This window comes from Barbus barbus (genome assembly GCF_936440315.1).
Source record: "Barbus barbus genome assembly, chromosome: 7".
Classification (NCBI taxonomy): Eukaryota; Metazoa; Chordata; class Actinopteri; order Cypriniformes; family Cyprinidae; genus Barbus; species Barbus barbus.
In genome coordinates, this window is record NC_136735.1 from 7076391 (window position 1) to 7098327 (window position 21937).

General features: G+C 36.4%; 1 protein-coding gene across 43 annotated transcripts in view; it reads right to left on the minus strand.

Annotated features, from left to right (window-relative positions):
* nfixa (nuclear factor I/Xa) overlaps window positions 1-21937 on the minus strand; it is a 95994-nt gene that overhangs the window by 35460 nt on the left and 38597 nt on the right. For all 43 annotated transcript variants that reach the window (XM_079421582.1, XM_079421592.1, XM_079421598.1 and 40 more), the window contains one exon: window positions 20875-21406. In XM_079421582.1, coding sequence (XP_079277708.1) covers window positions 20875-21406 — 532 coding nt within the window. The remainder of the gene's footprint in view (window positions 1-20874; window positions 21407-21937) is intronic.

The following is a 21937-nucleotide window of genomic DNA, read 5'->3' on the forward strand; positions in this document are numbered from 1 at the left end:
CATATCTCATGTCTTCTTCAGCCAACTCTCTCTCTCTTTCTAGTTATGGTTATATTATTGCAGTGCGAGTAGACAAATGAAAACATTTGTCTGCCAATAGCAAGACCACAGAAGTCTCTCAACATGTCCAAATCTCACACTCCTTCATTTCCTTTCATGTTTCATCTTAGACGAACACACTCTTACAAAGCAGTAGACAGACGTCTCATGGTCCCCCCCACCACACACACGCTTGTTTCTCACACTGCAACACACACTTTATCACTCCCTCATACACTAGGCATATTAGTGCATACTAAAACTATGAGTTTAAAAATATATTCAGAACTAAAACTCAAATTAAATAAAAACTAAAAACTACTAAAATAATACACAATAAATCTGTTTTCTTCAATCATCATCATCATTACATGACATCAGGTCAGATCCCACCTGCAGATGGCAATATAGCATGTGACGCAGGTTAATTCAGACATGCACTGAAAATATGAATGTTTTGGTACAAAAAAATGGAACAAAATAAAAATCTGACTACTCCAAAGTCTAAAGAAATAGTTTTTTCTTGCTTTTGTATTTTATTTTTTATATATGTAAAAAAAATTTTTATTAAAATACAATAAAATCGAAATGTGACCATGAAATAAAAACTTTAGCTAATAATACACTTCTGAAACAGAAGTTAAACTGAAATAGTACTAAAGTGGATAGTACTAAACAGGTACATAGAACATTTGCACGCAAGTATGCGAACATTGCAAGTGCCTAATGTGTTCTTGCATTATTGTGGCAGTAACAAATCTCAGTACTCAAGCGAGTTATCTTTGATATGTTCATAACTTCATAGAGCAAACTAGCCATAAAAGATGGCGCTAATGAATTTACACTACCATTATAGTTGTAGTAAATATTGTGGCAACTTTAGGAATGCAGTTTGACATATCAGAACATGAGCAATCAAGCTTTTTTTAAATTGTTTTCACATCCGTGTCTTTACACCTGTATAACCCCTAAATCATCTTGTTTTTCACTAGCCACAATCAATTCTCGTATGACACATTTATAAACAGACACACACACACACACACACACACACACACACACAACTGACTGATCTCACTGATCTCTCACGGCTCACTAAGCATCTTAACCGATGACAAATCAGCAACAAATCAGCACTCCTGCAGCTATAACAGTGATTTTTGAGGTTATTCGAGATGTTTGATCTGCTGATCTGGGTCTGCAGGGTCCTGGTTCTGAAATGGGTGTGAGATTGTGTACGTCCGCGTGAGGTCAAAAGGTTACAGGGTGTTTAGTCCCTTAATGGAGGATTTAGCTACATAACTCAAATCAAATCAATCAGAGCTCAACCTAAATAACATCCTAACACAGTTAGGTAAGACCGAATCATAACACACACACACACACACAGTTTGTGCGATTGTGGTGGAGTCTATCGTTTGGGAGGCTTGAGAGGATATACAGAAAAAATAACACTGGGCATGTTGGCACTTTTAAAACACACTCGCAGCTTAAATCTAGTGCCAAACCACTGGCACTAAGCTGAGACACTGTGCAATTATGGGAGTGTGTGTGTTTGTGTGTGTGGGGAATCTTGTCTAGTGGAGGCCCTTGAGAAATCTGTTTTCAATCTGAGCCTCAACATATTACAAACACACATAAAAAGAGAGAGAATGCAGAGACTAGATAAAGATATGGATGTCTTACATCAAGCTTCAGTCCCTGAAGAAATGAAACAAATCAATAGTCCTCACAATGATGAATGAACAAAGACAGAACACAACTTTAAAAAGGCTGTGTGAGAGAGAGAGATATTTTGAAATATTAATAATAACCCTGTGTAATAAACTTTGGCACATCCTTCACAGTTTATGCTACAAATATGAATTATACCTCAAATTGTTTCCTAATCCTGGGGGTTTTCAAACAGGGCTCCAGTGAACCCGAGCAGGCCACGAGGTCAGCAAAGATGATAATAAATAAGAATAAAAATAAAAATAAATTCACATCACTACATTCTTTCTGCTTTCTAAAGAATTTGGTGACTAGGGGTAAAAACAAATTTATAATAATATTTATTCTATTTGGTGTAAAAACTAAAGAAATAAATTGTAAAATGTTTTTTAAAAAAAATTTAAAATAAATATATTCAGTACAAAAAAAACAAAAAAGTTATTTAAAATAAAACAAATCAATTAAACAGTTACAATAAATAAATCAATGAATTAATAAACAAATTAATTGGTGTTATTACATCCAAAAACGGATTAGAAATCACATTTAATTCCAATGACAAAAATAGTTTCATGTTTTACTTCTCTTTTATAACTTTAACAGTAATGCTGGGTAGGAAGAAACAATATAGAAAGTAATTTCTCCAATAACATTTCACATATATCTTGAATATTTTTCATATTAAACTAAATACATCACTACCTATATATTGTAGAAAGGGTCACATCGTGGGATCAAAAAGTTTGATAATTTCATACCTGCAATTTTTACATCAAAAGACTCGCACTGAAGGAGGGACCCAAGCCATTTCTAATTACCAAAATATCGTGGAGACTTGTAAATGGACCCTAAACACCTAGCAGCAATCCAGAAAACCCTAGACTACAATACAGTAGCACTTGTGGTGAGTTTCACACTGACATGCACAGCCTTTCTTCAGAAAACATATAAATCTACTAAAAGTTTGTAAAAAAATCTGACATGTAGTAATTATCCTATCACGCCCACACACACACACACAGCTGCCATGCCTAACAGCTATTTTAACCTTTGACCTACAGCTTGTTATTGTTAACGCACATCGGCATGACCCGCACACGTGCTGTTGTATTAACCTCTGACCCCACGACATGCCTCAGTAGCCTCCAGGGAAACACTCTTCAAACAAGAGCAGGGGATTACTTTCACACTAACACAGCACCGTATTACATAACACACAGATCCCAAAAAATACACAACCACTGTGAGCATTACGCTTCCAGTGAGGAAACCAAAATGACTTGACTTCCGGTTAAGACGGGTACTGGGACTGCATTGTGGTGGCTCAATTGGAGAAAAATCATGATGCGTCCTAATGAATATGATCGTAAACAGTTGTGGTCTGAAGTCTGTTAAAAGAACACATGGGAAAGAAGAACAGGAATCTGGAACGAGTCTATAAATCGAGCAGCTGTGAGGGTGAGTGGACAGCTGTGTGACGTCAGACATATTTGCATCTTGTTTATATTAATTGTCAAGAGGATGTTGACATCTAACAGTGCCTCCGAACTGCCCTCTGAAGCTTAGTTTAGATCGTTTGTTCAGTCAGTATCACCCCTAAGAATCCCAGAGACAGATATCAATCACAATGTCTGATGAGTGAATTATTGTAAAATAAAAGTAACTCATCCAGTATAGTCTGAAGAGAGCAACGCTTTTGAGGGTTTGTTTACAAAATCAACTGATCCATAATATTTAATTGCACACAGCTCTGTATAATTATATCATCCTCCAGAGGGCAAGAAGTCTTTCCCCTCAAAACATTAGAGGTAATTATCATGTGGTTTATGTAAACTGTTAGCAGAATACCCTATCAGAGGCATCAAACATGTGCATACCAACTCAAAATAGTTTTGTTGTGACAATTAACATGTTAACAGGCAATTAATTAGTTACTTCTAGCACTCTTAAGTGTTTTAAATGTGAAAGAACAATCATTAATTTACTATTTTTTAGGAATATCGTAGAGAAACACCCTCTTAGCCGCTAATTTATTTGATCAAATCCGGATACACAACCATTCAAAAGTTGGGGTCGGTAAGATTTTTTTTGTTTATGTTTTTGATAGAAGTCTCTTATGCTCACCAAGGTTGTACAATACAATACAGTAAAAACCAAAATACTGTTTAAAATATCTGTTTTCTATTTCAATATGTGACAATGGACCACAGAACCAGTCTTAAGTAGCACAGGTATATTTGCAGCAAAAGCCAAAAATACATAGTATGGGTCAAAATTAGCGATTTTTCTTTTATGCGAAATCATTAGGATATTAAGTAAAGGTCATGTTCCATGAAGATATTTTGTAAATTTCCTACTATAAATATATCAAAACTTAATTACTCTCAATATTTTGAATTTTTTGCACCCTCAGATTCCAGATATTCAAATAGTCATTGTATCTCGACCAAATATGGTCCTATCCTAACAAACCATACATCAATGGAAAGCTTGTTTATTCAGCTTTCAGATGATGTAGAAATGTCAATTTCAAAAAATTGACACTTATGACTGTTTTTGTGGTCCTGGGTCACATTTTAAAATGTAATTTATTTCTGTAATGCAAAGCTGAATTTTCAGCATTATTACACCAGTCTTATACCATTCTAATATGCTGATTTGCTGCTCAAGAAACACTCATTATTATTATCAAGGTTGAAAAGTTGTTCTGCTTCACATTTGTGTGGAAATCGTGACTGATTTCTTTTTAGGATTCTTAGACAAACGGAAGGTTCAAAAGAACAGCATTTATTTGAAATAGAAATCTTATGTAACGTCACAAATGTCTTTACTGTCACTTTGATCAATTTAATGCATCCTTTAAAAAAACATTCTGACTCCAATTTAACAGCCCTAGTCTTTACCAAAGCTAAAATAAGCATGGAAGAGTTCAACTGCAAGACAAACAGTGAAAGTAATGCAGACCCTCCTGCTTCTGTGCGTATGATGTCACTCCTGTGAGAGACTGCAGAGGAGGACGGGGGGTTCAGTGAGAAATGTGCTGCAATGAAAACAAACGACTCAAATGTGTGATTGGTGGACAGTCCAGTCCAGAGAAAGACATCTTGTGTTGGGAAGGATGACACTGGCAGTCAGTAGTGACACTGAGACACACACACACTTGTTCTGATTAAAGCCGACAGACCATCAACACTCGGGCATGTTGTTCTTGTCCTGTTTCTTGTTTATTTACAGCATGGCTTTTTTTACAGAACCTACTAAGCTGCTTACTTAGGCATCACGCTTTATGCTTTACGGTGGGGATTCCCAAACTTCTTTGTCAGCCAAACCCCTTTAACCTAAAATATTCATTTAAAGCACCCCTTGTGATTTTCAGTTAATATTTCAATAATATGACAATGCAATCATGTTTACATGTTTAAATTTCTCTTATGTTGATTAATGGTTACATAATATGCAGGTAAATATTTATTCTTTTTTTAGTATTTTTTTTTATATTTATTAATTATTAACTTTTCATCAAGTCACCAAACCCCACTTTGAGAAACCCAGCTTTATGGAAAAGTTGAATTTTTTTTTTTACTTTAGTTTAACTTGATTTACTGAAACAACTAAAACTAAAATAAAATTAACAAAATCTATATAGACATATAAAAAAACTAATAAAAATGCCGAAAACGCAGCAAAATTATTAAAATGTAAACTAAAATTAACATGAAAACTAAATGTAAAACTAAAAAACTAAATGTAAATATTAATAAACTAAATGTAAATATTAATAAACACTTTCAGGTTGTAAACAAAGATTTTTGGAATGTTTCAGTCTTTCTATTTAAAATGTCATGTTTAATTCAATGCATTACTTCCTGATTCTTTGTATTTATTTGTGAAATTTGCTATCAGTTTCGGAGTGAAATTGTTTTCGACACTCATTTTTGTTTCAGTATAGAGTCTCGCATGTGCTTCACAAGAAAGGCACTATTTATTTGTGTCCTCCATGGAGTTGCAGCATAGAGTTTCTTTCTTTCGCTGTACATTATAACTCTCTTTTTTCCGACCTTCCAGTCATTTTTTCCGAGCTCTTAGTCCAAATAGAAAAAAATGAAAGCGGTGTGTTATATAGAAACAAACCGGCTGAAGGTTTTACTTTGCTATATTTCCTCTCAGATGTCTCCCCCTTCGATGATTTCATTAGACCCTGCAAAGCCCCTGAGCATGTGAGCAGGTATAAATTACTCTCATCTGGGACGGCCAAAGCACAATCACTATCTTCTGCAGCACTACCATAGTTTCTCTCTCTCTCTCTCACACACACACACACATAAACATATATATGAACTGCAAGAATCAATCATAGTCCAAACAAGGAGCCCCTGTGGTGCCAGTGGTCCCCTGCTGGTTAAGAGCCGCCTACAGCGAGTACACCCACAAAGACACACACATATGCACACACACAGGTAAGAAAACACGAAGAGAGCGAGCAAAAGAGTGAAAAAGCACACGGAAAGAATAGTTTTCTCAGATGTGGAGCTATCTGAAACTCTGTATGGAAAATCTTCATGCTGAACCTACGGAGAAAACATCACCACCGCACACTCAAATACAATCATATACCTACAGTACACATGTGCACCATCGGTCAAAAGTTATGACGCATTTGACTATTTATGTTTTTCATGATTTTCAAAAAGCTTAAATGCATAAAATTAGATTTGTAAGCAAACATAAATTTTGGTTACATGACAAAACACACACATACAAATTACCATACAAAAGTTTGGGGTTGGTAAAATTTTGTAATGCTTTCTTTACTCACCAAAGTTCAGTTTATTTAATAACAAATACAGCACAAACACATAATTGCAAAATATTTTTACAATTTATAATAATTGTTTTCTATTTTAATATATTTTAAAACATAATTTATTCCTGTGATGCAAAGCTGCATTTTCTGCAGCTATTACTCCAGTCTTCAAATATATCTATGTATTTATAATATTTTATTATTAACACTTTTTTGGAAACTGTGATACATTTTTTCAGGATTCTTTGATAAATATAAAGTTCAAAATAATTTGAAATAGAAACCTTTTGTAGCATTATAAATGAAAAGTCACTTTTGATTAATTTAATGCATCCTTGCTGAATAAAAGTATTAATTTCTCGAACTTGAATGGTATCTATATCATTTAGTCCTGTCAAATGATTAAATAAAAGTTTGTTTCCATAATATGTGTTTCCACAACTGTTTACTCTAGAGAATTGTGTATATTTACTATGTATATAAAAATACACACACATACCGTATATATTTTGAAAATATTTACATGTCTACATTTATATTCATATAATTTATATTATTATAAATAAATATATTTAATATATAAACACAACATATTTTTCTGAAATATATACATGCATGTGTGTTTATTTATATATATATACACATAATAAATATACACAGTACACATACATATATTATGGAAACAAAAAGTTATTTTATACACGATTAATCATTTGACAGCACTAATATAATTATCTTTGTTATTTTATAGCTTTGAATATTTTATGATTTTAAAATGTAAAAAGTGGCATAAAATAATGAATATATAACAAAATGAGTATGTGTGTCCAAACCTTTTACTAGCAGTGTACATTTAAACATAAATCTAAACCAAAAGAATTACTCTTTTTAAAGCCTTTTCTTATATTTTCAACTGGGATACCTTGTGTATTACGTTGTGTGCACATATACATTGCTCGTAGTAGCGTAATAGATGATACTCACACTTACAAAAAAGGTTAAGCATGTTCAAATCATTTAGTATAAGTAAACGTTTTAAAACACCAAAGTTTCAGTCTCTCTTTAATTCTTCGTACCTTTCCTACCTGTCCAGAGACGTTGTGCTTCACAGCTCGCTCTGTGAATACTAAATCGATTGCAAATGTGCCTTCTGACTTGTATTCCTCCTTGGCTATAACATTAAGGGAGCATGGGACATTTTCTTGGCAGGAGACGCCACTTTTTTACCGTTTCCTTCATCTCTCCTTATTTTTTAAAGGCGCTCTCTGCTGTTTTTTATAACACAAAATTTTGGCTTGTGCCAATGGGAAAGAAAAAAAATTCAGCTCGTCTCCGGAGCCCTTGGAGAACATCAAACAAATGTGCGTGCATGTGTGTGCACCATCTGATTTACCTGCAAAATAAACAAACAACAGAGAACTATTGTAAATGAAGAGGAGTCCTGGGCTCTCGCAGTGCGAGCATGTGGCTGACACACGGCCTGATCCAGTATGTGTGTATGATACACTGTGTCTAATGTATAACGTATACAGAGCTCTCAGACTGGACATAACGCACGTACTAAAGCACTTTTCATAACACAAATGACTGAGTCAAGAGTGGGGGAGTGTAGAGAGTGTACAGTGAGTGTGTAGTTGATGTGCTTGTGTTGGCAGTGTTTCAGCATTCCACATTCCAGTGTGATATTCTGCACTGTGACCTTAGAAAACCCACCACACACACACACACACACACACACACACACACAGCGCTTTCCTTTGACACCAGTGCTCGTCACATTCTCCACCTCTCTTAATTCGGTCTCTGATTTCTCTCATCAGATCTTTAACCGTAGCCTTTAACCTTCCAGTTCTCTATTTCTCAGTCTGACTTCCTTCCATGTCAAGCCGTGACTTGTAAATATTCAGAGGGGTGGGTGTGTGTGTGTGTGTGTTCTGCTCTCAGAATTCCTCGCTCAGATCTGTGTGTGATCAAACACTGGATTAAAATCCATCACCTCCTGTCGAGCTCTAATAGTTACTAAAGAATATTAAGGGTCCATGTGCTTGAGTCCTACAGGCACAAATGTCTGTTCTCACACACACGCACAAGTATTTTCTGGTGACAGCTGCAGTTACACACACACTGAACGCTTACACCCACCCCATCTGAGAATTCTACAATCAACATGACCTCTAGAACTCTCAGAATTATGTTCTTAAGTATTCTAGAACCCCTGGGTTCATGTAGAACTCTCTAATTATGTTCTCAGAGTAATGTGCTAGGATTCACAGAGTACTGTTCTAGAACTCTCAGAATAACGTTTTAAACTGTACAGCACACAATGATCTAGAAATATAATTTTCTAGAGCCCCTGAGAGTAAATTGCTAGAACATTCAGAGTTATGATAAGTGCTACTTTATAGCACTCAATATTCTAGAACCCATTCTTAGTAATGTGCTAGATCTTTCATCATTCTACAATTCAGAATAAAACTCTTACTATAAGTGAGCACTTAAAAGTTTGTACTTATAGAATGGACTTGTTATATATTTTAAAGCTGAAGTTATCAATACCGCATATCAAGATTTTCGTTAAAAGGATTTTGCATATTGTATTTGTTTTGCATTAGACATATGCTCAAAAGTTCACTATTAGCTTGCTAAATAGTCACACCCTCCTCATAAACTGTCAACCTTAAATGACCCAAGTTGGCTTACACAGAACACCTTCGGGCACTCTTTTCACACATCAAACCCTGCATACGCACCTGTGTGAATACGTCAACCGCCTGAATGTGTGTCAAAGAGAGAAAAAACTCTAGAGAGAATGTGACAGAGAGAGATTAAGAGTTCTGAAGATAAAAAGGCAGTTAATCCTAATCAGCACACAGACACAAACACACTTAAGAGGTCAAAAACACAGAGACACACACACACACACACACACACAGAGACAGCATGTGAGCACATGATCCAGATATCAGTCTTGTGTTTGTCTGTATGTGTTTAAAAACTTTCACTTCCTTTAATCAAGGGATCCACTCCAAGACCAAAGGTGAGATATGGGACTATACAAACACACACGCACACGTTTACTTAGCTGTCTAAAAGACTCCTTTTGTTTTTCAGCCAAGCTAATTATAATTTGTACAGACTAACCCTAATCCAAACTCCAACCCTTTTGCAAATAAATAAAATACAAAACTGCATATTTTATACGCACACACACACAAACACTGAAGGTTGATAATACATCACCGTTTAAAACTTTGGGGTGACTCTTTAAAAATAAATTAATGTTTTTCTTCGGCACGGACCGATTAAATTGATCAAAAGTGGCAGTAAAGATATAATTAGTTACAATTATAGGAAATATAATTAGATACAATTAGATATATTAGTTTCTATAAAAATATTTATTTTTCAAACAAATGCTGTTCTTTTGAAATTTCCATTCACCTGTAAAAAATGTAGCCTACAAAAAATGATTTTGAAGGATCATATGACAATGAAGACTGGAGTAACGATGCTGAAAATCCAGCTTTACGTCAGAGGAATGAATTACATTTAAAATATATTCAAATAGAAAACAGAATACAAAAAACTAATTGTAAAAAATGTAATGTTCCACATTACTGAATTTACCCAAACGTTTGGATAGTAAAGATACAATGGTTTTTGCTAGATTGCCCAGTCCTATGATATACATCTTATGAGCTACAGGCCAGAGAGAGAAATATATGAAGGGCTTATGTATAGTAAAATGTATAATATTTATCTTCTGCTCTTTCTAAACACAAGCCTGCGACATGCTAGAATAAGGAGCCAGCCAGACTATTTGTGTGTATTCTGCAAATAAGACTAGCACATGCTCCCTGCCAGATGTGAAATATTCTGTGTGTGTGTGTGTGTGTGTGGCATGCTTAAACATTGCTCAGCATCATTTAAAGCCAAACGCTTATACCGTAATGCTAAAATTTCCTGACCAGATCTCCTGCACACATACACACTCATACAGGCCTTGTGTGTGTGAAGTTTTCCTTCACTAAATGTCTCCACAAGGATAGCAAACCCTGAAATAACCTACATTTTTGGGACCACCCAACGGTCTATATGTATACAGACGCATAGGAGTGTTTATGCTAAATATCTCCGAATAAATATTACTGCATTCTCCTCACATACAGTACATCTAATTATGCACAAAATAAGAAGTATTCACAGATGACGCAACTGTAATTTGAGCAAATCATTTGAGGGCTTTCTGGTCAGAGTGAATATTTGGCTTTCAGCGGATGGAGCAGATATTCAAATTTGTTTGCAGTTACAGAAAACCAAATAAAATCCTTGAACTGTGCCATGCAAAACCACTATCTTTGTTTGCACAATGTGTGTGTGCATGAGTGTAAATGTCCCAGTGCCTGTTGCAAAAGGAGAAAGATTGCAGAAGTGAAATAAATAAATGTTTCTGAGCTCTGATGAAATCCAGAGAGCTTGTGCGAATAGTGTAAGGTGGTATTAGTTTGGCTCCGAGACTAAACGTGGCCTACAGATGGATATTTGCTTCATGGCTGTGACAGAACGATTGCAAATCATATGCATGCAGCTGAATATTCATGCGAGACGAATGGTGCGGTTTAAAATAGAGTACTGTACAGTCGTTTATTATGGACGCGCTCTCTTTCTTTCTCACGTGTAGGAGGCAGCTCCGGGCAACTAGCCATGCGACATAAATATGCGTGATGTTGAAAATCCTCTCTATATTTGTAAATGTATATTTCTCTCTCTCTCTCTCTTTCTTACTGATGTGGTGCTTAAGATATTACCCTTAAAAACCCATCTAAGAGAAATGATGTCTATCCCAACGCTCGGCTGCAGACTCCATGGGAACTGTCGTTGCCCTTATAGAACCCTGAATGGAGCCCAGACAAGTTATGTTGGGTTATTTGGTTGCCATGACACCAGCCTAAATCAGAGCCAATCCTGTTGCTGCCAACGGACTGTGGAGGCGGAGCATGTGTTTGTGTGGGACCACTGTCATTTTGCCACAGAAAACTCTGTTACAGACTTCATGGTAAAAATCAAATATTTCCAGAAAAGTTGTTTTAACTTAAAAAAAAAAAAAAAAAAAAAAAAAAAGTAGATTTGCATTCCCAGAGTATAAACAATGTTTGCAAGGCAGCAGCAAAAGAATAGTGTTTTAATCATTTTTGTTTTAATATATTACGTAATGAAGTTTGGGTTGATTTTATTCAACAAGCTTGAATTAAATTGATCAAACGTGACAGAAAACCCATTTGTAATGTTAAAATAATTTCAATAAATGCTGTTTATTTGAATTTTGTTAATCAAAGAATGCTGAAAAAAGTATCATGGTTTCCACAAAAATGAGAAGTATTAATAATAATAAATGTTTCAGAGCACCAAATCAGCATATTAGACTGATTTCTGAAGGATCACGTGACACTGAAGACTGGAGTAATGATGCTGGAAATTCAGCTTTGCATCATAGGAATAAGTTAAATTTTAGCACATATTCAAATAAAAGTGTTATTTTTAAATTGTAAAAATACTGCATAATATTACCGTTTTACCATATTTTTGATTAAATAAAAATGCAGCTTTGTTGAGAATAAAAACAACTCTTACCAAACCCAAACATCTGAACAGTGTATGCAAGTAATCATTTATTTTCAGATTTTGAATCAATGATCTACACTCCGGGATTAATTAATTGCAAAACTTTAATACTTGGGATTTCCCAACACAACTTTTATGAAAAAGATTAAAATCAAGTCAGAAAATTGTAAAATCACACTAATTCTGAATAAAACAATCCTTAAGTAGAATGTTTGAAGAACATCAGTATATAATGTGCAATTTTTCAACTATAATTGATAGTTGAAAAAAAAAAAGTTTATAAAAAAATACAAAATTACCAGTTCACAATAAATGCCTTCTCTTTCTTTTGCTACCAATCAGCAAGTATCAAAATTTAAAGGCTGCTATGTAACTAAATCCTCTTTCAACAATGTGTCATCACAGCACACAGAACGTCTTGTCAAGCCATTTTGTGTTTTTAATAAATAAAAGTAGCATAACCTTTGCCGAAAAATATGCAACAAGAGAAAAACAGAAATCTGAACACCACTGAGACCAACAGGTGCCAATTGCCCGAACACACACACACACACACTCTCCCAAATGTATGCCAAAACATGTACGTATGCAAATACACACCGATTCTTTTACGTGAACTCATAATTAAGCACACACAGAGCTCAACACACCCATATGCAGAAACAAAAACGCTTCTGTATGTTGATGCATATGTATAAGGCCCGGAGTGATCTAATGCAAACACACACAGACACACAAACACTTTATATTTGCCTATTAACATACTAATCGTGTGCTATCCCACCATCACTTCATCCGGTGGCATACAGGGGCCCTCTGTTTCAGCACACAAAAACCACACACTTTATTTCTCGCACTCTCTCTTTCTCTCGTTTATCCTGTTATCTCTGTAAACAAACGACAGACTCTCCTCTGCTCTGACAGGGGGGGGGGTTTGCCTTTCATTGTTTTAAGAGCGGGAAGATGCTCCCGTCTGATGAATGGGGCTTTCTGGAGCTGAGAGCCATGAAGCTTTATGCACTCTCATTTACAGGCCTATTTTTCACACTCTTATTATGAAACACACGCACACACACACACACACACACACAGCCTTTCTTTCCCTTGTTATCCCATCCCCCTGTTCCTTGCCGTTTTCTCTCCGGTTTCATCCCTTGTTCTCTGCGTTCTTTCCCGCTCACTGAGACGGGCGTCCTAGATCTGTGTCCAAACTGCTTTCCAGGCCTATTCCCTTACACACAAACGCATGCCAGAATGGATTCGCTGTGTTTCTGTTGTGCTTGTCAACCGTTTTCCCTTACTAGGAGCTCCAAAAAAACACAACACCTTCTCTCTTTCGCATGCGGTAAGTAACACCAGAAAGAATTTATTTATGACGGCTCGGCCTTTCACAGAGGAAGACGAGCCGCTGAGCTTTGTGCCATTCGTGCATCTGCTGGAAGAGGAAAAGTTTGGAGTGGTGAAGCCCATGGGAGACTGACAGAAACTGACCTTTAGGAAATGGCTCAGGTTATTCTGAAAAACGAAACTGTTTTGTTTTGGTTTTTAAACTAGAACGTACAGCATCCCTGCAAAATAATTTATAAGGAACATACAGCATTAACAGCGAGATTTGATTTGCAACTTATTAACGCTTAGAAGCCAGTTTTATTAAAGGTGCAATCGGTAATATTTTCCACAATAAAACATTTTACAGTACTACAAACTGAACAGTACTGAATGTTCATTTACACAGGATTTTATATTTTAAGGGGAAGTTTTTATTCTACATAAGCGAGTTGTCTCATTAAGGCTGACATTTTGATATATATATTTTTTTTTTATTATTGGTAACCGTTTGGTTTTCAGACACTCTTACTGATTAATTTAATTAATCAAGACTCTGATTATAGTGCACTTCTACAATGGGAACAGAGATAGCTTTTTGGAATCAATTACATATGATTCAATAGAATTAGGAAAAAAAAAATGAATCATCTGGAAGCTTTTACATGATGCTGCACTAATTTTGCAACAACAAAATTACAAATTGCACCTTTAATAAAAAGACTAGTTATAGTTATGCGTTTGATTCAATAGAATGACTAATTCATTATGTGAATCGGTCAAAATGAATTAACTGACTCACTGAACAAGCAAGTCACTTTCAGTCTTATACTGAACCTTTTAGTACATAAACAATATTAATAATTAGCCTATATAAAATGCAGCAATATAATTATACAATGTGTTTAAACTAGGGCTGTCAACATTAAAGCATTAACACATGTGATTAATCTAAAAATTAATAGCGTTAATATTTTTTTAACGCAAATTAAATGCCTTCATCGCCACGCTGAAGGAAATCATTGCCTGCGTCCCAATGTGCACACTAGCCATCCTAATTTCTATGTGATATTAGTCATTTTCAATACTATTTAGGGCAGATAGGGTGTATAGTATGCACATTGGGACACAGGGATTGTGTGATTATGCGGTGCCGGGCTATACGAAAGTGAAGCGAACGTGGAGAGAGAGAGCGAGTGTGTCCGAGAGAGAGAGAGAGAGAGAAAGAGAGAGAGGGAGAGAGGGAGAGAGAGACCGTGCACGAGAGAGAGCGAGGGTATTTGAGAGAGAGAGAGAGCAACAGTGCGCGAGAGATATTATATGCATATGTGATAAAGGTACAGCGAACCAGTGTTGCCAGGGTTGGGGTTTCCCCGCACAATTGGGCTATTTTGAAAATACAGTCACGGGAAAAATTACAGAACTGTGGGTCGCGGTTTTTTGGGCTATTTTTATAATCTACCGCGGTCGCCAAAGTGTAGCATATATATACACATGAGATCACAAAAGGAAGTTATTACAAACACTCGATGGTGGTTTAAAGTGAGTTCTGAGTAAGTGTACTATTAATCTCATAAATTGTTTTATGTAGCATGATGCTAATGTTAGCTCTAATGCACCTGCAGAACAGATAAAATGCATTCTTCTTCATAATGCATTTTATCATAATACTTCATGTAAGGTCGTAAGAAAATGTTTTGTTGTATTTATTTAGAAAAACTTTTGATAATAGTTTTGTAAATGTGTACTGGGATTGAAGCAATGTGACTTGGTAAACGTTTTACTGCCAATATAAAGGCTGATAATGGCTGAATTAAACAAAAGAATAATAAGGATTATGTCTCATTCCTGGCGGAGATGTGAAAGGTTCTGTTTCCTTAAACTAGTTTCTCATGCATTCCTTTATTTCAACACATTTATAGGTAAGTCCTAGTATTTTAAACCAGGACGGTGATTAATGCGATTACATTTTTTAATCGATTGACAGCACTAGTTTAAACACAATTTACTTTGATAAATTATTGAATAACTTTGTTAAATTAAACTTTATTTTATAAACTTTATTTATTAAAAGAAGCGTTAAAGGAATCGTTCAGGAACCAGAATTGCTAAGTGGACTCATAATCCAGATTCCCATTAATGAGGCGGATAAAAAATGCCTGTGCTGATTCAAAAGAAACTGTCTTCGATGTCCTACAAAGTCGATCAAGAAAAAAAAAAAAGCAAGCAACTAAGCGTCACCTCTCCACACACACGTCCACGCAAATATGCAAAACAAATCTAATTGTATAAAAAAATAATTGACGTAACTGTTGAGCTGAAAATAGGAGGACATATTAAGACGACCGGGGCGACGCTGGGGTTGAGCCCCCCGAGAGAGCAGCAGAGAATGGGTGAAAAGAGAGGGAGAGGGAGAGGAAGAAAGGATCAGAAGGAGAGAGGTTGGCAGTGATGAGCTTCTGGCACCTTCTACATAGAGCTCACCGTACATGGTGCCAAAAAATGGCAGACGAGGCTGCCCCCGTTCCCTCGCCTTTTCTCCGTCTCCCTCTCTCTCGCCCCTCGGCGATCTTGATCATCCCTTTCTCCTCTTTCTAAAGAGGTTTTATCTAATGAGCTCCATGAGAATTCAATCTAACTGCACTAATGCAGAACTTCTACTCCTATAGATTGGAGTTATGGTTCAACTTTCCGCGGCTGTTGTGTTGTATTTGCGTGTGTGTGTGTGTGTAATGAGTAGGCCTGTGCTGTTACTGAGCTCGGCATTGTGTTCTCTGACTCGTAACCAGAGTCGTTGTGAGTGGGCCACATTACGGTCTCTCTCTCGCTTTTACTCTCGAGGCACACAAAAACACTTTTTTTGCTGTTTGGTTTTAAATCTTTCAGCCTTCTGATAATAATAGGAAATGTAATTTTACAGTTTATTTTCTTATTTTATTTAAACATTTTCAAAACATTTAAAATATTTTTTTAGAATAAAATATATATATATTTTTTTTTATTATTTAGTAAATCTGTGATTTACTAAACGTTTTAAAAATGTGTGTTTAAAATAAGAAAATAAATGGTAGAATAACATTAAATAATTACTACAATAAAATTATTTGTATACATTATGTGCTTCAGTGATTCAATGTGTTAAACAGCATTAACCTTCATATATTTGTATTAAATATATTTATTTGTATTATTATATATTGTACATTTGGTTACAATTTATTTTAAGGTGTCCCTGTTACAGTGCAATTATACATTTAAGTACTAAATTTAGGGTTAGGGTTAAGATTAGGGTTTGGCTTAGGGTTACTTGCATGTAATTATGCATAATTTATCATTATTAAGTATATGTAAGTAAGTTGTTAGTAAGTACATGTAACTTGTAACAAGGGCACCTTAAAATAAAGTGTTACCAAAACTTTTAATGCATGAGAAATGCATGAAATGACTGCATAAATAAGCAAATAAATATTAGATTCTGAAATTTTGAATCTGATTCACAGAAATTAATGGAATTACTAAAATTCTATTAAAAACAATCTCTTTTATAGATCTCTTATATTTCCATTATACGAAAAGACTGATATTTCAGAAAGTTGATAATATCATAAGCTAAATCTCAGATAAGTTGTAAATATTCAATATATTGTTTAGCACAATGTAGAATAGATACACAGATTTGTTTGACACTAATACAAAAAAATAAAACACTAAAGAGAGTAGCTACTGAGAAGAGAAAACTCAGAAAACTCTTTTTAACTTTTCCTTCTCTGTCTGTTCCTCATGTGGAGTTAAAAGCAGGTGCTCATTCAGTAGAGCTGATACCGGTTTGTTTGTGTTAACATGTTTCACTTTTACAATCCTTCCTTTGTGCTCTTAAAAAGCCCATAAATGTCTGTGGTGAGTAGGGAGCTGAGAAAGTAAAACTCAGAGTTACACGCAGATCTACGGGTATACTTCACATCTTTCTTGTAATGAATCAACTATAAAGGCTTAAAGATCACAAAAATAGTCAAGAAATGCCAGGAGCTTAATAGTGCTGTGGTGGCATATTTAAGCAATAAACCCAAAGGCCAGGTGAGTCAAAGCAGAGCACGAAATATAGGACAAATATAGGATTATGGAAAATGATGCAAGGAGATTCTCCACAAAAAAAAAAAAAAAAAAAAAAACACTGACCAATGACCCAAGGAGGTGAATTTTCCTTCCATTTCAACAGTCTATCAGACTTTCAGAAAGAGCCAGGAAGACAGGAAGAGTGACAAAGGAGAGAGGAGACACTTGGAAGCGGAAAGAGTGATGAAAGAAAGAGAGACGCGTTATGTACACTGGCTCGAAGTGAATGACGACTGCTGAAATAATCTGTTTAACAGCTATTCCAAACATTTCATTTCCAAACAAAACACTCCCACAATGCTGCATGCAGACAGAGAGAAATCACTACTGCACGCTCATTTCAGAAAAGGGTCAAGCCTTAAAAGGCATTTTTTCATAACAACAAATTAAGCACAATTAGAAAATAGTAATAATTACTAAATCAAGCATTTTTTTTACAGAAAACAAAATGGTAATTTATTACTAATCATTTGCTGCGTAATAAATTATTTAAAAAAAATAAAAATCCTCATGTATACTGAATAAATTATTTAGCAGAAAAAATAAATGCATTAGCTGGATGGATGTTTTATTAAGATTTTCCTTTCTAAAGAGCTGCAGTTAAATGCACAAAATGGCAGAAAGCACATTTTTCACACCTCTTCAATGGTTAAATATTACATTTCCTGAGTGTTAAAGTATAGAGAAAAGTTAAAATTATGTTCTCATAATAATGATATATTAGCAGCGCTAACAATAAAGCCCTGGATATAAAATTAATTCTCTTTACCCAAAAGCCACTTCCCTCCATTAGGACAACTTTCCCCATAATCACCATTCTTAATGGAAACACCTTTAACACACATTTACCTCCAATACATCTGGATTACTACTTAGAGTCTTACATAAATAATCAATTCATTTCACACTTCATTCAAAGACAGAAATATAAGTCTAAATTTACCACAGGGTAGTGGTTAAAGATTCGGGCCTCAGTTCAAACGCTGGCGATCCATTTCCTAGGCAATTAAAATGGAAAGCATTTAATATGAAAAAGGCAAACTCTCCAGCTAGCCATCACTGCAGTTTCAAGAAAAAAATTGTTTTAGGGTGTTTTTTTTGTGTGAATGTTACATCTCTGTGTTTTAAAATACCAAGAAAGAGGGCTGAAAATGAGTGCCCCGAGCACATACACACACACACACACGCGCACACAGACATGCATCTTCCCGCACCAACGGCATTGCAATAGTGCCAACTAGAGCAATTACTGTAGCAACTCCCGTAGCTGTTCTTTCTCTTGTTCTCTCTCGCTTTCTTATGGACACAAAAGAGGAATATTTGATTTGAGAGTGTGACAACGAAGGCCACATTTAATAGTGATAAACCAAGAGTTTGTGCTACAAATAAACAATCGCAAGGACAAAAACACAAACGCAAACCAACAAATTAAACAGCTGAGCTGTAGCATTCAAGACAAAGAATGCAGAGATATTTTTTTGGCACACTCAACAAATACCTGAATTGAACTGTCAGGCCATTTCAAATTTGGATAATTGTGGTGTTAGTTAGGAATGCACAACTAAAATCAAGAATAAAATAACAGCTAAAGAAAATACTGAATGCCCTCAACCAGAGCAGCACATGGGGACTGTGTGCATCTGGGGTTGAGAAAGGCCCCCTGAGCTCTGGCACAGGATGCCACGGGCCCCGGGATTGTGCGCGGCTGCCCTGCAGGGTGCCAGTCTCCGGCGAGGCTATTTGGAGCCTGATAAAAGCGGCAGTGCACACTGGAATTAGCCTGATAAGATAAGACTGCAGCACAGCAGCAAACATTCTGAACGGGCAGCGCGATAGCCAACCTTGCTGGGCACAGAGTGAACCAGTGCGTGCGCTGACCGAGAGACTGAAAGACAGGCAGGAAACTGTTCAGCTTCTTTCAAATTCAGCTGCATATATTTTGTTAAAGGCTCTTTTATTGTTTTTGACTGAAAATATGCCAATTTCTTTCCTCATAATTGTGGTTTATTTGCAGTACCACAAAATGAAAATGAATTGGTCACAAAAGCGAAAAAGAAAAAAGGCAAGAAAGCCATTTCAGATTTGTAATCACAGGATTATGGATCTGTTGGCCTGAGTGTGCTTGGCCAGTCAGATCTTGTGTGCGTCAGAGAGAGTGTTAGCCGTGTCAGAAACACTGTTTGGCAGTAAACGTATGAGACCGTGCTAGTAACTTATCCACGAATACACACACACACACACACTCGCTCCAAAAGGATATGACTCTAAAACACACTGCCAATGAGAGAACAAGATGGCACCGAAGAACTGAAAAGGCCAGCCGTCTTGTGAATACAACCAACATAATATTTATATTTAAACACCGTCACAAAACAAAAAGAAAGCATCTTATTATAAACAATAAATCATCTCAAAAATTATGAAAATACCATATGAAATACTATGAGCAATAGAGTTATTCACATTTCAGCAGGGTTTCTAATTTTTAAATTAGTATTTTTATTTTATTTTTTCTGGGAAGGGTTTACGTTTATTAATCTCTAGAATTAATAGATAAAGTACAAATGTCTCCATAAGGCACAAAATCATTTAGATTTGAATGCAGTTGGATAGGATTTCTTCTATAAAGAGCAAGACCAGACAGATTACAAATTAAATACATAAATTTGCATGCTTTTAAAGAAATGCTTTAGATTTTTGATGTTTTATGCCGAAAAATCTCAACTTTAAAACGGTCCTTGTGAGTGTACAAATGTTTCCAAAAAGCACAGAATCATCCTGAGAGTTGAACGCAGCTGGATAGGATTTCTTCCATAGAGAGCATAGCCAAAGAGATTATTAAATACATAAATTTGCATGAATTTTGAAAAAGCATGACTGCAAATCACAACTTTAAGAAGTAGTTCTTATTATTGTACAAATGTTTCCAAGCAGTTCGATAGGATTTCTTCTACACAGAGCATAGCTAAATACGTTACAAATTAAATATATACATTTGCATGTATTTTTAAATGACTTTGAATGTTTTCATGCCTAAAAATCAAAACTTCAACTTTTTCCATGACTGTGGGAACCCTGTTTGAGGTGTAATTTCGGCTCTGGCCACAGAACAGAGACGCTCAAATCAAGTGTTCATAAGTGTGCTGGATGTGATGGTGATTATGTGGGTGTCATCTTACCCTGAATGACCCCTCTCAAATAATCACGTTCAAGTATCAGTAGCCGTAGGGCAGAGAAAGAGAGCGTAACCCACTGACCTGGCATGTGGATGAAGTAGGCCAGGTACAGGTCCAGCTCCTTGACGGACACTCCCATGTGGTGCGGCTGCACGCACAGAGTGTGGTTGGAGCACTGCGGGGACTTGACCAGTCTCTCTCCGTCGGTGCTCTCCAACGGGCTCCCCTTGAACAGGATCACCATCACCAGGTCCAGGCGCCAGACCTTGTCGGCTTGCCGCAGGCAGTCGATGCGGCGGATCTTGCCCTTCTGGTCAGGGTTGGACAGCACGCAGCACGGCGGCTTCTTCCCCGTGATGGTGAGCACGAAGTCTTCGCGGAACTCCGGCCGAATGTCCTTGCGCAATTTGGCCAGCAGCCGCGACGCCCACTTCTGCTTGATCTCGGGCTTCTCGCCCAGGAGTTCGTCTTTGACGGCGCGCTCCTCGTCCTTGGACATGCGCTTCTCGTGCTTTTTGAAGTACTTGCGCTTGCGGGCCTGCAGGTTGAACCAGGTGTAGGAGAATGCCCGCACGTGCGGGAGGAGAGCCTCGATGAAGGGATGGAATTCATCCTGGAGGGATGGAGAGAGGGAGGGAGAGACGGGAAGCAGGGAAGAGAAGAGGAGGGAAGGGGAGAAGACGTTAGAATCTCGGAGCATGAAGGATCTTTGTGAAGGAAGGTACGGGAAACGTGCGAGTGTGCGTTTGCCAGGATGACAAACAAACACACACACACACACACACACACACACACACACACACACGTCATAAGCATCGCATAACAGACAATGCTATGCTTGTTTAGAATTTAGAACAAAAATTCCTAACCAGAGTATATAATAAAACTACAGACATGCTATTATGAAAAACAAAACAAAAACACACTGAAATTTTAAGTAACCTCACTTTTTTCTTCTGCATTTTTTTACACTGACATTTTTGTGTTTCAAAAGATCCTTTTCTCAGTTCAAAACAGACAATGATGTTTTTGAGGGACAGACGTAAAGAGTCCACAACAGCTGCTCACTGTCGCTTGTGCCAAACCGCACAACCAACCCCTGCTACCGCACGTCCTGATCCAAACTACATCGCCACACGGCAGA